Source organism: Astyanax mexicanus, chromosome 1, assembly GCF_023375975.1.
Source record: "Astyanax mexicanus isolate ESR-SI-001 chromosome 1, AstMex3_surface, whole genome shotgun sequence".
NCBI lineage: Eukaryota > Metazoa > Chordata > Actinopteri > Characiformes > Acestrorhamphidae > Astyanax > Astyanax mexicanus.
The window spans coordinates 108,194,478-108,213,360 of NC_064408.1; the positions used below are offsets into that span (position 1 = coordinate 108,194,478).

At 36.3% G+C, this 18,883-nt stretch overlaps 1 protein-coding gene and 1 long non-coding RNA gene across 2 annotated transcripts; one reads left to right on the forward strand and one right to left on the reverse strand.

Annotated features, from left to right (window-relative positions):
* Positions 1 to 837: 837 nt before the first annotated feature.
* LOC103040588 (matrilin-2) lies at positions 838 to 14,969 on the forward strand. The gene is made up of 12 exons (XM_022679910.2): positions 838 to 941; positions 2,767 to 2,913; positions 3,832 to 4,404; positions 4,997 to 5,119; positions 7,185 to 7,307; positions 8,385 to 8,507; positions 10,932 to 11,054; positions 11,402 to 11,524; positions 11,631 to 12,029; positions 13,499 to 13,657; positions 14,559 to 14,648; positions 14,766 to 14,969. The coding sequence occupies exons 2-12, from the start codon at positions 2,799 to 2,801 to the stop codon at positions 14,819 to 14,821; spliced, it is 2,007 nt and encodes a 668-aa protein (XP_022535631.2). The 5' UTR covers positions 838 to 941; positions 2,767 to 2,798; the 3' UTR covers positions 14,822 to 14,969.
* Positions 14,970 to 15,113: 144 nt separating this feature from the next.
* On the reverse strand, positions 15,114 to 16,753 carry LOC111194819 (uncharacterized). Its single transcript, XR_002651299.2, has 2 exons — positions 16,634 to 16,753; positions 15,114 to 15,337 (listed from the first exon to the last, which is right to left on the reverse strand). It is a non-coding gene; the product is annotated as an uncharacterized LOC111194819 (long non-coding RNA).
* Between the last annotated feature and the right edge of the window lie 2,130 nt (positions 16,754 to 18,883).

An 18,883-nucleotide genomic window follows, 5' to 3' on the forward strand; every position in this document is an offset into this window, starting at 1 on the left:
ATCCTGGGTCTGTCTCTGCTTGAATATCAAGGAAAGGTTTGTTAATAAGTTTATGAATTGTATCAGGTGAACTGGAACTGGAAAAATACTGATATAGTATGAGGGTTTTCTTCTGAAGTATCAAAAGTAAGAAACACTGCTCTGGTAAATTGTAGGTGTAATATGATATACCTGTACAAAATGCAGTCTGACCAGCTCAAACTGTCAGGATTGTCAGCAGGGAACATCTCTGGATGATCACAAGCCATCAAACCAAGCTGAACTGCTTGATTTTTTGCACCCTGAGTGGCATAAAGTTATCCAAAAGCAGTGTGTAAAACTGGTGGAGGAGAACATGTCAAGACACATGAAAAATGTGATTAAACACCAAGGTTATTCCACCAAATATTGATTTCTGAACGTTATAAATATGAACTTGTTTTCTTTGCGTTATTTGAGGTCTGAAAGCTCTGCATCTTTTTTTGTTATTTCAGCCATTTCTCATTTTCTGTAAATAAATGCTCTAAATTATAATATTTTTATTTGGAGGTTGGGACAAATGTTGTCCATAGTTTATAGAACAAAACAACAATGTTTATTTTACTCAAACATGTACCTATAAAAAGCAAAATCAGAGAAACTGATTCAGCAACTGAAGTCATCTCTTATTTTTTTCCAGAGCTGCATTTGACCTTTTTTTACCAAGAAAAAAATAGTTGCTTAAAGAAAAAGTAAAAAAAAGTCACTGTCTTGTGGGTTTTGTATAAATAATGGGTCTCAGTCTTGTCCAATAGTAGGGGTAGTCATGTAGGAGAGCAGTGGGTGGGAAAAGTGAACTAAAGCACTGCACATCTGGGTAAGCTGAAAATCTGGATGTTTACCAGTTCAGTCTACTTTAGCTGAAGTTCTGAACGGCTGGATCCCATACATTTCTCTGGAATACAGACTGAATTTAAATCCAGGTGAGTGTCAACTCTTCTTGTTTACTGAATTATGTCTCTGAATTATGTCTGCGTTTCTTCCTTCCAGCCTGAAAAGTCATTAGCTGTGTTTCTTCAAGTGCATTGAAATCAGACTAGCAACAAGCAGGTCTGACAAGTGTTTACTGTTTAAAGGCTTATATTAAGGATCTTCATCTCACTTGTTCCATTTAGACATGGCAAACAACCTCAAACAAATAACATTGATGGCTGCATATATGTATGTGTACATATTAATGTATATTATAATACAGTATATTATGTATTTACTTTTATTACCATTTACTAAATTAGTGTTTCTAAAGTATTGTATAAAATGAACTGAACCCTTAGGCATTAGTTCCTAATGTTTTTGTATGTAGTTTCATTCTGATTAAGACTTCTATTTTTATTCACTACTCACTACTTTTTTGCTGAAGGCACTAATATGGACCATCTATTATATCTTTCTGATCTTATCAGTTCATATTGGCCTTCTCATAGAACAGGGCTCTGACTGTTCCCTCAAATAGACATCCTATTATTGCTGGCACAGCCTTAACTTCATACTCTCATACTCATTTTTCTTCTATTGATCCACTAATCTTTCTCCTTTTATGTAAAGTGTTATTGGGTTTGTGAAAGGTGCTATATATAAGCTAAACTTTATCATTATTTTCATGAATATTATTATTAACAACATTATTAACAACCTCTGCAAATAGTATATATTTGCTGTGTGTGGCATCTGTTAATTAACTCTTCAAAAGGGGAATATGTGGGTCTGAGTGATTCTAAGACGCCCCCACCTTGATCTGAGGATCTTCACATGCGGGTGTCATCTGCAGCCAGAGTCCGAAAGAGTATAACTGGTGTTACTCTCTCAGGGTTGGCAAGTTTTCTGATATAAACGCAGCATGGTTGCACACCTAACCTGTTTCCCATCAGTCAATTAGGTATTTCCAGTGGTTGCCAAGTGTTTTAAGGTGGTTGCTTTGGTATCCTAGGTGTTTGCTATGGTGTTAGTTAGTGTTTGATAGCTGGATACTAATTATTTTTGTGGTGTTGCTAAGTAGTTGCTAAGTTGCTAACTAAATATTAGAAAGTTAAATTATCTAATTTCAAGGCAATATATTTTTTTTTTCTCCCATAAGAATTTTGGTCTTATTAAGCAGAGTTTTACTTATTTTTATTTATATTTTATATTTACTTATATTTTTACTCAGTCTTAATTAGAAGTTACTTCCTTAGAATTTTAAAAGTTTTTTAGCTTGATTTAAGTCTAACTTCACTCATTTTGAGACTTTGTGATTGCTTATTTAAAAAAATGTTAATAAGAATGGCAGATTTTGCTTAATTTAAACATTTACATCTCAAATTACTTATATGTTGTCTAGTTTTTGGCAATAGATTTTTTTTTGCAGTGCTGCTAGGTGATTGCTATGTTATCCAAGATGGTTGTTGTGGTGTTGCTAGGTGGTTGCTAAGATGTTCAAGATGGTTGGTTGCTATTGCATCCAAGATATTTGCTATAGGATCCAAGATGTTTGTCTAAGGTGTTGCTAAGTGGTTGCTAGGTTGTTTGTCTAAAGTGTTGGCAGGTGGTTGTTGTGGTATCAAAGATGGTTGCTATGGTGTTACTATGTTGTTGCTAGGTGCTTTCTGTGTGTGTGTTGACATTAGGTTACTACAGTGTACCAGGTAGCTAAAACTGTTGCTAATTAAAAAAATGACAAACTGATGAGTGCGGGTCTGAATTCATGTTGTTTGAGTGTGCAGTTTTCAGTCCTGATTGAGTACATGAAGTCCTCCTCCTCCTCCATTACAGTGTTTGACTCTTCATCACGCCATTCAATAAAAATGGAGACCCCTGTGTTTCTTCTTCTCCTGGTGCTGTGCTGCTGTGTGTGTTGTGCTCAAAACAAAAAACACTCACAATCAGTTGAGAGACGCAGAAACACTGCAGCCAAACCAGGTACAACACCACACACAAACACATGCAATAATTTATTTTCACACTGTCTTTTTCTATACTTTTGTGCATCTAAAATTGAATAGACTACCATGAAACATGCCATTATCTTAGCTGTTTAACATATACAGCTCTGAAAAAAATGAGACCACTTAAAAAACACTAGTTTCTTTGATTTAATCAAACTAAAAACCTCTGGAATATAATCAAAAGGAAGACGGATGATCACAAGCCATCAAACCAACTGCTTAAATCTTTGCACCAGGAGTGGCATAAAGTTATTCAAAAGCAGTGTGTAAGACAGGTGGAGGTGAACATGCCAAGATGCATAAAAATATCATTAAACACCAGGTTTATTCAGCCAAACATTGATTTCTGAATTCTTAAATCTGAAAATGAACTTGATTTCTTTGCATTATTTGAGGTCTGAAAGTTCTGCATCTTTTTTGTTATTTCAGTCATTTCTCATTTTCTGCATATAAATGCTCTAAATGACAATATTGTTACTTGGAATTTGGGAGCAGTGTTGTCTGTAGTTTATCAAATAAAACAGCAATGTTAATTTTACTCAAATATACACCTATAAATAGCAAAATCAGAGAAATTGATTCAGAAACTGAAGTGGTCTCTTAATTTTTTCCAGAGTTGTATAGATACAATAATATAGATCTGACAGGCTACACTAGTAGAACTAGTAGAACTATCAAGGCCCAAGACTTTTGCCATGTCAAACTGAATCTAAAGAACTGTGCAATCTGTGTATCAAGCTTTTTATTTAAAAAAAAATTCAGTGTGCATAGTAAATAAATTGACCTAAATTGGTAAAAAAAAAAATATACAGTTTATACAAACAGACACAAGAAGTAGCCAGCGTGGCTGTTTATTTTGTTGCTTTATTGATCGGTAGATCTTGTTTTCTAGACAAAGCCTGTACAGGAAAGGTACTGGATCTGGTCTTTGTGATTGACAGTTCCCGCAGTGTTCGCCCCAGTGATTATATTAAGGTCAAGGCCTTTCTCAAAAACATGCTGCAGTTACTGGACGTGGGGAAGAACCGGACCCGTGTTGGGTTGCTGCAGTATGGCAGCACGGTCCAAAATGAGTTCTTCCTCAATGCCTTCTACAAGAAAGAGGGCCTGCAGCAGGCGGTCAGTCAGATGGAACACCTGGCTGCAGGCACCATGACAGGGCTGGCTCTACAGTTTCTACGAGAGGAGGCTTTTACTGTGGCTAATGGAGCGCGCCCAATGGAGCTTAGAGTGCCACGTGTTGCCATGGTGGTGACGGATGGACGACCCCAGGACCAGGTGGAAGAGGAGGCGGAGCTTGCACGGCAGGCTGGGATTAAGATCTTTGCTGTGGGCGTGGGACGAGTGGACATGGCCACACTGAGAGCAATCGGAAGTAAACCACATTTGGAGCATGTGTTCCTAGTGGCCAATTTCAGTCAGATTGATACGCTAATCTCTGTGTTCAACTCTACACTGTGTACAGGTGAGTATGCTTTGAGAGGGACCTATCTTAAGGTCGATCAGTTTTTTTTTTTCTTAAATATTAGAATTATAGGGATTCGATTTTTATTGTGTATCTCATTTTGAAGTTTTATTTAAAGTCAAGTCAATCTGTGTTCATAATGCAAAGATATTCTTTATGAACCAAATCTAAATCACCACCAAAGCTAAATTGAAGTTACTAGATCTATAATCTCTATACTGATATATGAAACAATTGGACATCCCTTAAACATTTTAAACCTATTTTACTGCTTAGATTCTACATGCACACATTTAAGTTATTTACACTTATAACTACATTAATTACATAAGTAACATAAAAAGTTACCAAATAATGTAGAATTATGATTGAGCTACGTAACTAGTTCCAGCACCAGAAAATGAAATATATAGAAACCTATTCTTCATTTGAACATGATGTTTTATAGTAAGTAAACATATAAAAAGTGAGATCAAAAAAGCAAAACTAAAGCTAAAGTGGAGGTGGACCATGCATCATGACAATGACATTTCACTAAATGCAATTTGATGATGTCTGATGGTGTGTATTGTATTGTGTGTGTATTGTGTAGATATGGACCCATGTCTGGTGGTGGACCATCAGTGTGAGCACAATTGTGTCAGCACTGGTGCGTCCTATGTGTGTAGATGCAGGAAGGGCTTCGTTTTGCAGCCAGATGGCAAATCCTGCCAGGGTGAGTCTGATCCTTCCAGCCCCTCTCCCTCCCCAAGCACACACACACACAAACACACACACACACACACTGTGTAATGTTGTGCTAAAAGCTTGATCAACTATTTCTTGTTAAATATATACACTACATGGATAAATGTATCACAATACCTGTTCATTGATTTAAAATTACTGTCTCTACTGTCCAGTGAAGACTTTCCATTACATTTTCAAATATTGCTGTGAGAATTTGATTGCATTTTTGTCACAATTAGTGTTAGTGACGTCAGGATGTTGAATGATCATCCCTACCATCCTAAACTCCCCTATTAGTCCTAAACAAACTGGATGGAGCACCATAATTCCAGAAAATGCAGTTCCATTGATCCACAGCTCAGTACAGGGGGCTTTATAACGCTTTTGTCATATTTGGCATATTTGCTATAGAGAGTCCTATTCTATTTATAGTAGTTGTCTACAGTGACTATAGACTCTGTTTCAGCAATGGGTGCAACTTAATAGAGCTAAACGTGTTTATTAGAGGGGGGGTTGACAAACATTTGGACATAAAGTGTATATTAAAGTAAGAATCTGTAAGTTTTTCATGAATTTCGAGATTTGGAGACTGTCATGAAATACTGTCAAAACCTAGATAGCAGTTACATCCTACAAGCCTATCAGACCACTCTGTTCTATGAATAAATATATAGTATAATAATTCATCACCAGTACACTGATACAGTTATTCGGGTGTTTTGTCCCCTCCCAACTCAAGAACACTACTGCTTTCCATTTAAAAGAAAATAAAAAACAAGTATCTCCAGTGTCTGTCAGGCCATGTGTCATGTGTTATAGTCTTTCAGCTCTGAGGATGAAGATAGTAAAGCTGTTTAGTTTATCTCCTGTTCTGTACCAGCTCTCAGCTCCCATAAAACACTGGAACACCTGTTAGAACATTCCCTTAAATTCACTTTAATTTCCTTCACATACAAGAATGTCTTCATTTATGCAGCTGTTTTCCCAAAGCAGGAGCAGCACATGGTGATAGGAGGTGTGATGTGAATCTCAGAGCTGTTTAGGACAACAGAGGTGTTTAGGACAACAGGAAGTGCTCTCTCACAGCCAACAATGACAACACCAATGTGCACTTTTTTGAGTATGACTTAATTCAGGATTATCGCAGTTAAACAACCAATATGTCTTTAATTTTCTGTAATAACTCATAAAGTGCTCTGGGTTTGTCATCAAATATTAAGGAAACATGCTAAGTTTAAGCTCTGTAATCTTGACAGCAGAGCAATCATTTCCACACATTAGGTTGCCGGGTATGGAACACAATGGTAGGTAAACACAGCAACAAGTAAGCAAATTGCTTTAACTTTGGCATTCTTTTAAAAAGCTCCACGGCCAAAGATGGAGTAAAATATGAGAAAATATTGGTAATTTATTTGGCAGATGGAAACAGCTTGGAACCTAGAAGGACTACAAGACAGAAGCTTGAGTTGATAATTTTCTCCTGAACAGGTAGCTACAATAAGCACTGAGCTACGTTACCTGTTGAACTGAGCAGTAGTTTATCGTGATCAGTAAAGCAATATTTTTAATTCCAGAGTGTATATTTCCCGATGTTTTGGCACATCTAGTAGGGCATCAAGCTTGCTGGATAAGAGTTGGCAAAGTTGTGTAAAATTAAAACATAGCTATTGTAAACATTAGCTGATTAACTACGTCGCTTGCTATTGCAAAAATTCTTGAACTCGTCTTACGCTTATTTGTGCAGGTTCAGTGTCCACAACCTGGCAAACAATTTCATTAAGAACAGATTGATTCTTAAGGTAATTTGTTTGTATGGTTACAAGTTAGTACTGGGCAATGTAATCTCAAATCAGTATGGCGATAAACTGAACATTTTATCTCTGGTTATGGTTAATAAACACATTTGGATTTTTCGGGTACACTTATGGTGCATTCACAAGTACTATCATGCAATCACTTTAATGAAATTTCACAATAATGAAACTTTCTGGATTAAGCTACTGTTTACTATATTGACGTATGAGTGTGTGACTGTGTGAATTTGTTTACAGCTGAAGATATCTGTGCCACGGTGGATCATGGCTGCCATCATATGTGTGTTAATGTGGGAGAGTCTCATAAGTGCCAGTGCAGACCAGGCTTTCAACTGGAGGAGGATGAGAAAACTTGTCACAGTGTGTCATCCCTCTTCTCTCTTTCTTAATTAATATTTTATTTATTTAATTAAAAGAGATTATTTTCCTTACTATAATGCACACAAAAATTGTCAGTGCACCGCATAATCAGGTGCACCTTATGTATGAATTTTACCAGTCAGGTTGTAAGGAGCGGTAAAGCCACTCCGCTGAAGTGCAGCCTCAAAAGAAGTTTCAGTGCAGTTTCTCCAGTACTGAGGCTGGAACAGTATGAGTATTAGGTGCTAATCATAGCAAATCACCATTCAGAGGAGAATATTATCTGCTGCTAACCCCAAATAGCACTGCTGGAACAACATAAGCATTAGCTGCTAACTGCGCAATGTGTTTGCTTTTTCACTGTTTAGAGGTAAGTATTATTAGACTGTAGCCTGCTGCTAAACCCGACTAGCACTGGTGGAGCGGAGATTAGCATTAGCTGCTTACCACACTATGCACTAGCTCTTTTGCCGTTCAGAAGTGATTGTTATCTAACTGTAGCCTGCACATTTACTGTGTTAAAACAAACTGCATCAGACGAATCGCTAGCTATTATCGCCCTGGCTTACCGGAACACTCAGGGTTGCTCAGTGTACTGCTGCTGAGCAGCATTTACTAGCACTAACCGTGGCTAGCGCTAGTGGTTAGCAGCTAATGCTAATGCTGCTGCATCCAGTCTTAATGAAAATTTGGAAATCTAAGCTTAATGTAGGTAAACAGAAGTTCTTTACCTACCCAAATAAACGGTTTTCAGCAGAGAAATCTGTATAGATGAACTAAGAATGAACTAATGTATGTTTGACTAAGAATTACAGTTTTGTTTACTTAACTTAGCTTAGCTTTACAGGTCTTGCCACCCAGCGGTGAGACCTGCTGAATGAGAAGGAAAACATGGCCGCACTCCTGTTCCTTACTAGTGTCACATAATGTGCCTTATGTATGAAAATTGACTAGAAAATATATATTTATTGATAGTGCACTTTATAATCTGGTGCGCCTTATAGTGTGAAAAATACAGATTTTTCTGTGTAGTTGTTCTTTTAGTCAGCTTTGATTATGTGTGTGTATGTCTACCAGGGATAGATTTCTGTGATTTGGGGGACCATGGATGTGAGCACAACTGCATGAACACACCAGACTCCTACATCTGCAGGTGCAAGAAAGGGTTTGTCCTTAATGCAGATGGCAAAAGCTGCAGCAGTAAGTAAATCACTTATTTACTCTTACAATCAGTAACAACTTTTACATAGTCATAAACATTGCACATGTCCATTGAGGTATGTTGAGTCACCTTAAGATATAGGCTCAGTGCCAGTAAAATACAATAATATCCTACTTTTTACAACAAACGACAATAAGATGAGAAAAACTTATGCTAGCCCTTGACTACACCTAGCTAGCCATCTGCAATGATGGACATTAACTGATTAAATTATTATATATATATATATATATATATATATATATATATATATATATATATATATATATATATATATATATTATTTATATATTTATATATACATATATACATATATATTATTAGTCTGTCTGACAAAATTGTAGTCCAATGTCTTCCAAATTTCACATCCCGATCTTACATTGGTATAAAATCCAATCCAAAACACATCATCTGCCAATCTTTATGATGTAAACGTACACATAACTGTTGAAAGTGTACTATTGTTAGATGTCAACGTGTTGTTGGTCATGAGTATTATGTAACCAAATATAAACAAATTCAACATCAATCTAACATAACATGCTGTAAATCATTGTTCTTTGATGGATATGTGACTTTTATCCAACAAAAATTCAACATTTTTAATTACTGAAACCTAATTTTAATTCAGTGTCGACTTCTGACAGATATATGACTTTGTGTCTGTCTAATAGCTGAACTTAATGTCAGCCCAATGTTGTTCTTTGATGAGTGTGATAACTAATTCCAATCAAAATTCAACATATATTCAACTCATTTATTTATTTTTTTTGCCTAAAATTTAATGTCTGTCCACAGTGCTTCATCATATTACAGTGTCATTCTGTCTTCAGCTTGATATGGATGCCTGCTGGACAGTGACACTACTTACACAAACAGTACAGAGATGGAAACAGTACAGAGATGTACACTGTGCGCTGAGGTTGATCCAGTGTGTTACATAACACAGCGATGAGATGTGATGTCACTGCTAATCCGGAGGCTGTTTATCTCTGATCAGAGAGGAAGATCAGTGTGTGTGGGGGTGTAAATGTTTGTGAGGTGGATTAAGGACAGTACTGATTCATTAATTACTGTTTATTTTACAGCACAGTTTACAAGTATCTGGACAGGGACATTATTTTGTTTTGGCTCATGACTGTAGATTTATAAGGGATTTATTTCAATCCAGAAGGAGTAAAAAAAATTACAAAATGTGGAAAACATCTGGTACTAACCATATGCACTGTAACTGATGAGATATTTTTAACGGTTTAATACTTGTGCTTTGGATTAATATGCTTACTGTCACTCAGGGTGTGCTTAAGGATTTCAAAACTGTAGGTGTATTTTTAAGCATGGAAATATTTAACTCATTTTAGCTCTGTAACTGTTTAAAAAAACGTTTTAAACCAATAATAAAGCTAACAATAACAAAGTTGACATTTTCCACTATTATGGTGGTTGAGAGCTTTCTGTATTCCTGTATCAATTTCAAACCAGACATCACATGGCAGGTGTAAAAAAAGAACTCTTTATGAATTTACAAAATAATTTAAATTTCTAAAATAAGTAAATAAATATCACAATCAAATATTTGACGAATAATGAACATGTTGAAGTTAAAATTAGAAGAAAAGTAAGATAACCTCACTGCCTTACACATTCATACACAAGGAATTGTCCTCACTGGGTGCTGGTCACTTAAATTTTTTTTTGCAAATTAAGCATAGTTGATCAGAACATTGAGGTGAACGCTAATACACTCTTCATAAAAGAAATATTAACAAAAATAGTTGTACTCAGAAGTTAGATGCTAAAAATACTAGACTGATATGTGAAAATTTATTGTGCCACACATACAGCATGCCAGACATCTCGGTATAGAGGTAGGGTGGAGTGTTGATAGCATGTGAAATAGCATCCCACACTTTTTTAATCAGGGACAGGTCTGGCAAAATAGCTGGCCATAGCATAGTATAGTGTTTTGAGGGCAAAGTCTTAAGGTGGCAGCAGTATGTGGACAAGCCTTGTCTTGCTGGAACAGCACACCAAAGTGTAAATTCTGAAAAGACAGGGCCACTGTTTGCAGGATCTCATTAAATTGATGCGAGGCTGTGAAATTACTCTTTAATCTGTGATCTGGTACAAAATTGCACTCCACACCATGATACCAGTACTACTGTGACCTGTAATGTCACACTACGCTCTGATCATAGTGCCTCCCTGTAGTTGTCAGGAAGATGGTTGAAGATGACCAGCTGCCATTTTAGGACTACCCACCAATTTACATAAACATGTATAGTGAATTTGTGTGTATTACGAGCAGTATTATTAGTGAGATTAATTTGTATTATAGTATTAGTATTATTATTTACACATGCTTCAATGATCAACTGTGTTTTTGTGTGTTAATCTTTCAGGAGTAGACATATGTCAGACAGTGGATCATGGCTGTGATCATCAGTGTATTAATGAAGCTGGTTCATATGTGTGTGTGTGCTTTGAGGGATACACACTTGCTGAGGATGGCAAAAGCTGCAGAAGTACAAAATTCTCTTTCTTTTTGTGTGTATATTAATAATTAATAATCATTAACTATTATGTCTTACTGATTCTCTAGGTATGAAATAGTATAGAAATGGTAATTTATTTATAATAGAGAACACTGGAAAAAAACATAGTTCAGTAATTTAGCCAGATATTTGACCTGGATTTAATGGACATCTGTATTTAGGTGTAATGTTGCCATCTTTAACAGTATATGGAACCTACCCACCAATTTCTATACACATATATAGTGAATTAGTGTGTATTACAAGCAGTATTGTTAGTGAAATTAATTATGTTAATGCTTCAATGATCAATTGTGTTTTGTGTGTTCCTCTTTCAGGGGTGGACATATGTCAGACAGTGGATCATGGGTGTGATCATCAGTGTATTAATGAAGCTGGTTCATATATGTGTGTGTGCTTTGAGGGATACACACTTGCTGAGGATGGCAAAAGCTGCAAAAGTACAAAACTCATTTTTTCATGTGTATATTAATGGATTTAATTCCTGTGTATATAATGGATTTAATGTATATCTGTTTTATTTTGTCCCCTTTCCTGCTTCCCAAGAGTCTGAGTCTGAATGCAGAGAACAGGCTACAGATCTGATGTTCGTGGTTGATGGGTCCAAAAGCCTGGGCATGGAGAACTTTGAGCTGATGAAGAAGTTTGTGAGCGGCCTGGTGGGGGCATTGCCGGGCAGTACCCGGGTGGGGCTCATGCAGTTCTCTACATCTGTACAAACTGAGTTCAGTCTGGGTCAGTACCGCAGTGTGTGGGATGTGCAGAGAGCAATAGCAGCCGTTCGATACATGGGCCGGGGATCCAGGACTGGCACTGCCCTCCAGCACATGGTAGAACACAGTTTCAGCAAGAGCCGAGCAGGCGTCTCCCGCATCGCTGTCATCCTCACTGATGGACGCTCACAGGATAACGTGTCCAAATGGGCCTCTATGGCCAAATCAAACGGTATACATGCTTATATCCAGTGGTTCAGTGTTCAAACAAGTAGCTAGGAACGTAATTTTAATTAAAATGTGTTACTATTGTGATCAGCATTCAAATTTTATTCTAACTTTCTTAAAGGAGAAATCTGGTGAATCACATGAAATGGATTTATTCAGCAGGTTACAGTGAAACATGATGATGGCTACAAACTTTTGTCAAATGTCCCACATTCATTCGTTAGCAGAACTACCTGAAGATACTGTGTGTATGAACAGTGTTTTTAATAGACTAGCTGTGCACTTTCAAAGTTCCCAGTGTCTCGATTTAAATATCAGGGCCGTTAGAATTTTACCATTGAAGTGTGGAGATTCGTTGAGCTTGTTAATGGTGTAAAAACAGAGGTTTTTTTTGCATGAGCAATGCTATTCCCCTATCACTAGCATTATAAGTCTGTTGGGAGCATCTGCTAAAAGTGCTGTATTTCAGAATGCTGGGGGTAAACAGAGGTAAGCTATTTGACAAAAGTATGTACTACGAGTGTGCCATATAGTATCGTACGCAATATTATCACCAACATTTTTTAATAAAATTAATGATATTATATCCTGAAATATTGTGCCATATCACCCAACCCTAATTATCCCATTGGGGTACTACGTTTTTTTTAGCAAAAGAAAATTCACACTGTTCTCATTTCCCATTATATATCTACTAGAGACAGATTATATCTCAGGGCTGTATGCAATAATAACATTTAATTGGCATTTTGTTGCAGTAGTGTGTTCTTGAATTTTGTGTTTAGTCTTTTCATCAAGAGTATTGTTATCGTGGAGGTCGCCGGTTCGAACCCCAGCTCATGCAGCTTTGCCATCAAGCTGCCGGCGTTAGAGGGAGCAAAATTGGCCCTGCTCCCTCTGGGTGGGTAGATGGCGCTCTCTCCCCACATCACTCCTACGGTGATGTCTCCAGCACAGGGCGTCTGTGAGCTGATGTACCGGAGCCGAGTTGCTGCGCTTTGCTCCGAGCGCGCTGGCTGCTCGGTAATGCTGCATCAGCAGCAGCTCGAAAAGAAGCGGTGGCTGACTTCACATGTATCGGAGGAAGCATGTGTTAGTCTTCACCCTCCTGGTGTGTTGGTTCATCACTAGTGATAGGGGGAGTCCTAATGAGTGGGTTGGGTAATTGGCCGTGTAAATTGGGGAGAAAATGGGAAAAAAAAAAAAAAAAAAAGAGTATTGTTTTCGTGAAAATACCGTGAAATATTGTGATATTATTTTAGGGACGATATCGCCCATCTCTAGTCTGTACTCCTTATCACACCGGATTTCTCCTTTAAGTATAATTAATTTGAACAGTGTTAGTACAAGCATTGCTGTAAGGCTTTGATTGCATGTAGTTTAAAAGCATTAAAGCAGTTAGAATGTTGTTCTTAGTTCATGGTTATTTATTGTACAAGTGTTCACCCATAAACAAAATGTATCTATCTGTAGGTATCACCATCTATGCCGTGGGTGTGGGGAAAGCTCTGGAGGATGAGCTGAGGATAATGGCCTCACTCCCAGAAGAGAAACACCTGCACTATGCACAAGACTTCAGCCACATGGAGCAGATTGCTGAGAAGCTAAAGAATGAGTTTCAGACATGTGAAGGTATCAGTGAGTCCTAAGATGTGGTCAATCATTGGGTGTGCAAGTTAGATATTGGTGATAACATCATCCTAACTGGGAGTCCTGCAAACGCTGATAGTGTTTCAAGAGGCACAAAAACCCGAGAGCTATCCTAGAACAGAGGATTGTGGTTTGTCTGCCCTCTCCTGGCTCTGTGTGGAACAACTTTAACTCTTTACGTACACAAACAAGTTTCATTTACCAATTTGTTCTTGAATAAAGCCCAGGCAAAATGTCTGTTAGTGTAATGATATGGGATTAATCTGCATTTTAGCTCAGAACTGGTGTGTTTAAACTTAAATGGCAATGTGTTATGTAGTTTCGTAGTAGGCCAAATTAAGGCCTAGCATAAATATTAAGGCCTTAATGTTTTTTTTTCTCATCTTGTTAAGGAAATTTTATCCAACAGATTTATTACAACTAGCTAAACTTAGTTATCAAACAAATCTTAATCTTTACCATAATATAATTGATTCACTTACATTTAACCTTTAATAGTTTTAATTAAGTTTAAATATAATATATAAAATGTTATGAATAAAGCAGTAATCTAATGGGAAAGACAATCCAATGATTGTAAATAAACCAGGTGAAATACATGCCCAATGTGGAAAACAAAAAATAAGACAAAGAGGAAAAAAGAAAAATCAAATTAAAATAAATTTTCTCTTGCACCCATTTGTTACTCAGTATGTGTGTAGTCTCTACATTTGGCAATAGATTAGATGACTAACATAAATTAACTTATTTTATTTGCAGTGGTTGATTTAACGATATAAATGAATTTTGGAGCACACATGGTCAATTTAGTTGACTTGAGTGTGCAAACTTAAATTGATTTTAAAAATAAAACTAAATCAGTGTTCTTTAATCTCTCTTCCAGCACAGCAACCTAAAGACCTGTGCAGCTGTGAGAGTCTTACATCATTCCAGACACAGGCATCTGAAGATCTGAGGAAACTCACACAAAAATATATCCTTTTATATACAAAATGCATATACATTATAGACTAATATTGTTGTTCTGGCTGTATTACACAATTACATCTCAACTATTTTCTATTTAATACTGTTTCCTTAACTAGACCACTAGAAACCATGGCTAAAAAGATTGATGTCCTGGAGAGCCAATTACACCACAAGTGAAGGACAAGAAACTGACTTTCCTTTCCCTTGTTTTGCCAACTGCATAAGCTATTTTACTACAGAATCACACAGAACTGGTACAGACACCTGTAAAACCTCTTAACGACTTTCTTTTTTGTACAGAAATGAATAAAATTACATCACATTATTTATCATGAGGGAATGTACCTTGCTGGAATCTCAAATGTTGTTCATTTTAAAAATGTACCAAGCAATACCTACATTCGGTCCAATGTTAATGAAATGTTAGATTAATAAGTGTAATACATACAATGACTTAACACAGTACACATTTACTCTGTAGAGATTTTTTATTGACACGTTACACACTGCAACTTTTACATTTTACATAAAGCATGCAGGAAATAGACAATTAAGATTACTGTAAATAAATACATTAATAAAAACGTACTATTGCAACCTGAAAACTTAAAAAGTGCCTGTATTTATCTTGGTAGTTTCTCTGTTTCCACTTCTCAGAAGTTGGACTTGTCCTGCATTTTCCTGATGGGTCACCTAAAGAAAAAGGGTACAAAAAACAACAACTTTTATTTAGATTTAAATTAACTACAGTAAGCTAGCAGAGTAAAAATGATAAGGTAAAGTGAAAAGGTACTCAGTGTTGAGTTAATGTGACTAGCAGTGCAGGTAGAGTAAAGAGCAGGCACAGCAGCCTGACCCCAAAGTCTCTTGCGAGTGCAATACTCTGGCGAATAACCAGCCCTGATCAGACCACGTACAGATCCAACAGGTGAGAATGATTCGCCATGGAAAAACATAAAAAGGCCTAAATTGTCCACTCGTGTTTCAAGCCATAGAGTTGCTAATTAAAACCTACATAATGTAATGCCAAATGCAACCATCTGCGTCTCACCGCTATCAGAAGCATGCTGCTGCAACTCAGCCAATCGGCTCTCCCTCCTGCCCACCCCTAAACCCATACATCACCCAATGCCCTTCCACACTACCCCTCCATTTTTTCCCCAAGCATTTTTCAAATTTGAGCTGAGCATGGAGTCAGCAAAAAAAAACAGGGGATTTAGTGCCCCTTAAAGGACATGTGGTCCTGGTAATGAGTAAGCTTGTTAACTAGGAAAGCTAACTATGCAGCTAGTTAAGCATGTTTGATATTAGTAGCCCAATTGCATAGTTGATATCTGAAATACATATGATATATATACCAGGGGAAAAGTCACAGAAACCGTGAATATTAGGGTTTTATCACTAGGGGCATTTAGGCCACAACATCTACTAAGTTAGAGGTTACCATACACATAACTTATGCCTCTAGAAAGGGCTCTTCTTGCCTACTGTTAACAATAAATACACAATAAGAGTTTCACTGGGAGAAAATTAGAAGTTTTAAGAGAAGTCTGGAACTAATCCAACCATAGGACCAAAAACAAATACCTAGAAGAACAAAACAAAACCTTTAGCTTGGTTAGGTTAGGGTTAAGTAGTTAGCTTAGCTTTCCCAGAAGCTGCCACGTGCTTGTAGCCTACCCAGGCTGCATGGGAACACTTGACCAGCGTCCAAAACGATTTAATGTCAAAATAAAAGTCCCACTAAAATGTAATAATCTGTGTCTTATTATTATCTGTGTAATAATAATGCCTTTTGAAGCGTATAATTCACGCATTAAATAATGTAGATAATAAAAAAAGTAACAAAACTCAAAATTACAGACAACAATCCCTCCTGTTACAGAGCAGTCGTGCAGTGCGGTATATAAACAAGATTAACTAAGAATTTAGCTAGCAGCAAGGCCTGTACTGTGTCTGTGTGTGTATGTATGGAAGCCACGTGCTCACCTCTCCTCTTCTTGATGTTCATTTGTTTGAATGTCATAATTAAAGTTGTGCCCAGATCTTCAGTCTAATATATATATATAGCCGGATACTGAGATGGTTAAATAGGATTTAAAGCTTGCAAGTTAGATAACTATATGATTAGCTTTTATATAATCTAAATATATCCGGCTCCTGCTCGGCCGCCAACCTCTAGCCCACTAACTACAGCACTAAAGACTATATGACGAGTCCGTCGTAAAGGAGCCGACTCTTTAAGAACCGCCTCTCTGAATTGGACGACGTATCAGTTTAAAATAAAATAAATACATTTCCTTTGGGTTTTTTATTGTTTTAATCTGTAGTTTAACCTCTCACTATCTTTTATTTGAACGGACTCTGTATATAGTGTAAACATACGCTGTAGCGTCTCATGGCAGCCCACTGTTTTTTTTTTTTTTTTTTTTTTTTTGGCTAAGACTGCTGACCCATTTAAGCAAGTTAAACTCAAGTTTATTTATTTATTTATTTATTATATTTTAGCTATATATATATATATATATATATATATATATATATATATATATATATATATATATATATATATATAACTATCTAGATATATATTCGTTGCAAACCAATTTACAATTGTATTATTTTCAGCTTTTATTAACTTCATATAATGTAAGTTTGACATTAGTAATTAATTCCACACATAATTTGGTAATACATTAATTTAAGCAACCCCAAAAAATCAGAGGATGCACTTGGGAGCTGAAAGAACTGGTTAATTTTTTTCTTCACGTTTTTTTATTTATTTATTTAGATTTCTTTAAATGTACAGGGGTGATTCTATTATTTTCTTAATATATTAAATAATAGAAAGATAGTAATGAAAATAAACTACACATGAAACAATATATTACATACATTTAAACACCGTATATAGCCGGTATATATTCATATAATACGAACAATTTAATATTTTTTAAAAGAAGCGATGTTTTTTCAGCTTTTTTTAGTTGCATATGTAATAAAGAATCATAAAAACCCCTGGCTCTGGGTCTGAATCAAAAGATGAGACCGCTAAAAATGAACCGATTCCCTTCCCCGCCTCGTTTCGGTCTCGCGAGAACGTGAACGAGAAGCTGACGGTAGGAAGAGGTCTTGTCCCAATTCTTCATCTAGGGCACTTATTGAGGTGCACACTTTCGTGACGTTTCTGTACTCAGAACAAATAATAAGAACTAATCCACCGTCTAATATATAAGATAAAATGCCATATTAAAGCGATAGATTTAGAATTAGATTTTGTTTCGATAAAACTGAAAACCTGCCAGTACTAGAGGTGGGTAGTCCAGGTCCAGAAAGTAAAAATCCTTCCCAAGATTTTGCTTCCACTGCATGGGAGGCTGGAGCTGCAGCTGAGCCGCCCGGAAAGTCAGAACTATATACTGGGCTGGAGTTTTACTTTCGGAACCCTGGCTTGACCACCATTCTTGCCACTTAAAATAAATAAGAACGTTTTTTTATCATCATTAGGTACATTTTGCTTTTTTATAATACAATGTATCTCAAAGTACTGATTTAGTATCTCAAAATAACTTAGTATTTCAAAATGAGATAGTATTTCGAAATAACGTCTTCTCAAAATAACGAGACAGTATCTCAAAATTAGGATATAGTGTCTCAAAACATTGACTTATTATCTCGAAATATTGACTTAGTTTTTTTAAAATAGTGACGTAGTATCTCAAAATAATAACTTAGTATCTCAAAATAATGACTTATTATCTCAAAATAATGACTAAGTATCTCAAAATAATAACTTAGTATTTGGCACAATGTAAAGACCAACTACCAGATTCACTTTTGTCAAAAAACACTAATAGAAAATGACAACAGAAAACATGTGTACTTGGAAAGTCAGTGGAAATATTAAGATGAAGAGATTTAGTCTGCACAATTAATTTATTATATTACCATTAAAACTGTTTAGGTTTATTTTATCCAAACTACTGTTAACCGCTAGATGCCTTGTTGGGTAGGCTTTTTAAAATTGTTGAAAGATCAATCGACTGCATTAAGATGCTGTAATTTTGTATCATTAGTTAATTATTAGTTAACTTGCGAGTTGTGTTTGTTAGCAACTCCAGGGCTCAATAGTGTCAACACTGATGTTACCAGCAGAGCCACAGGATCAAGCCGGCTGTGTCTGAAATACAAGAAATGCTACCTTCAGGCCTTTAGCTGAATAATTCACTGCTAGATATA

What these genes read in the sequence shown, in the direction of transcription:
- LOC103040588 (XM_022679910.2), top strand. Translation starts at nt 2,799, where the DNA reads ATGGAGACCCCTGTGTTTCTTCTTCTCCTGGTGCTGTGCTGCTGTGTG. An exon ending in GGATGAGAAAACTTGTCACA is followed by an intron (nt 7,308 to 8,384) that starts GTGTGTCATCCC and finishes TATGTCTACCAG; the next exon opens with GGATAGATTTCTGTGATTTG. An exon ending in TGAGTTTCAGACATGTGAAG is followed by an intron (nt 13,658 to 14,558) that starts GTATCAGTGAGT and finishes TCTCTCTTCCAG; the next exon opens with CACAGCAACCTAAAGACCTG.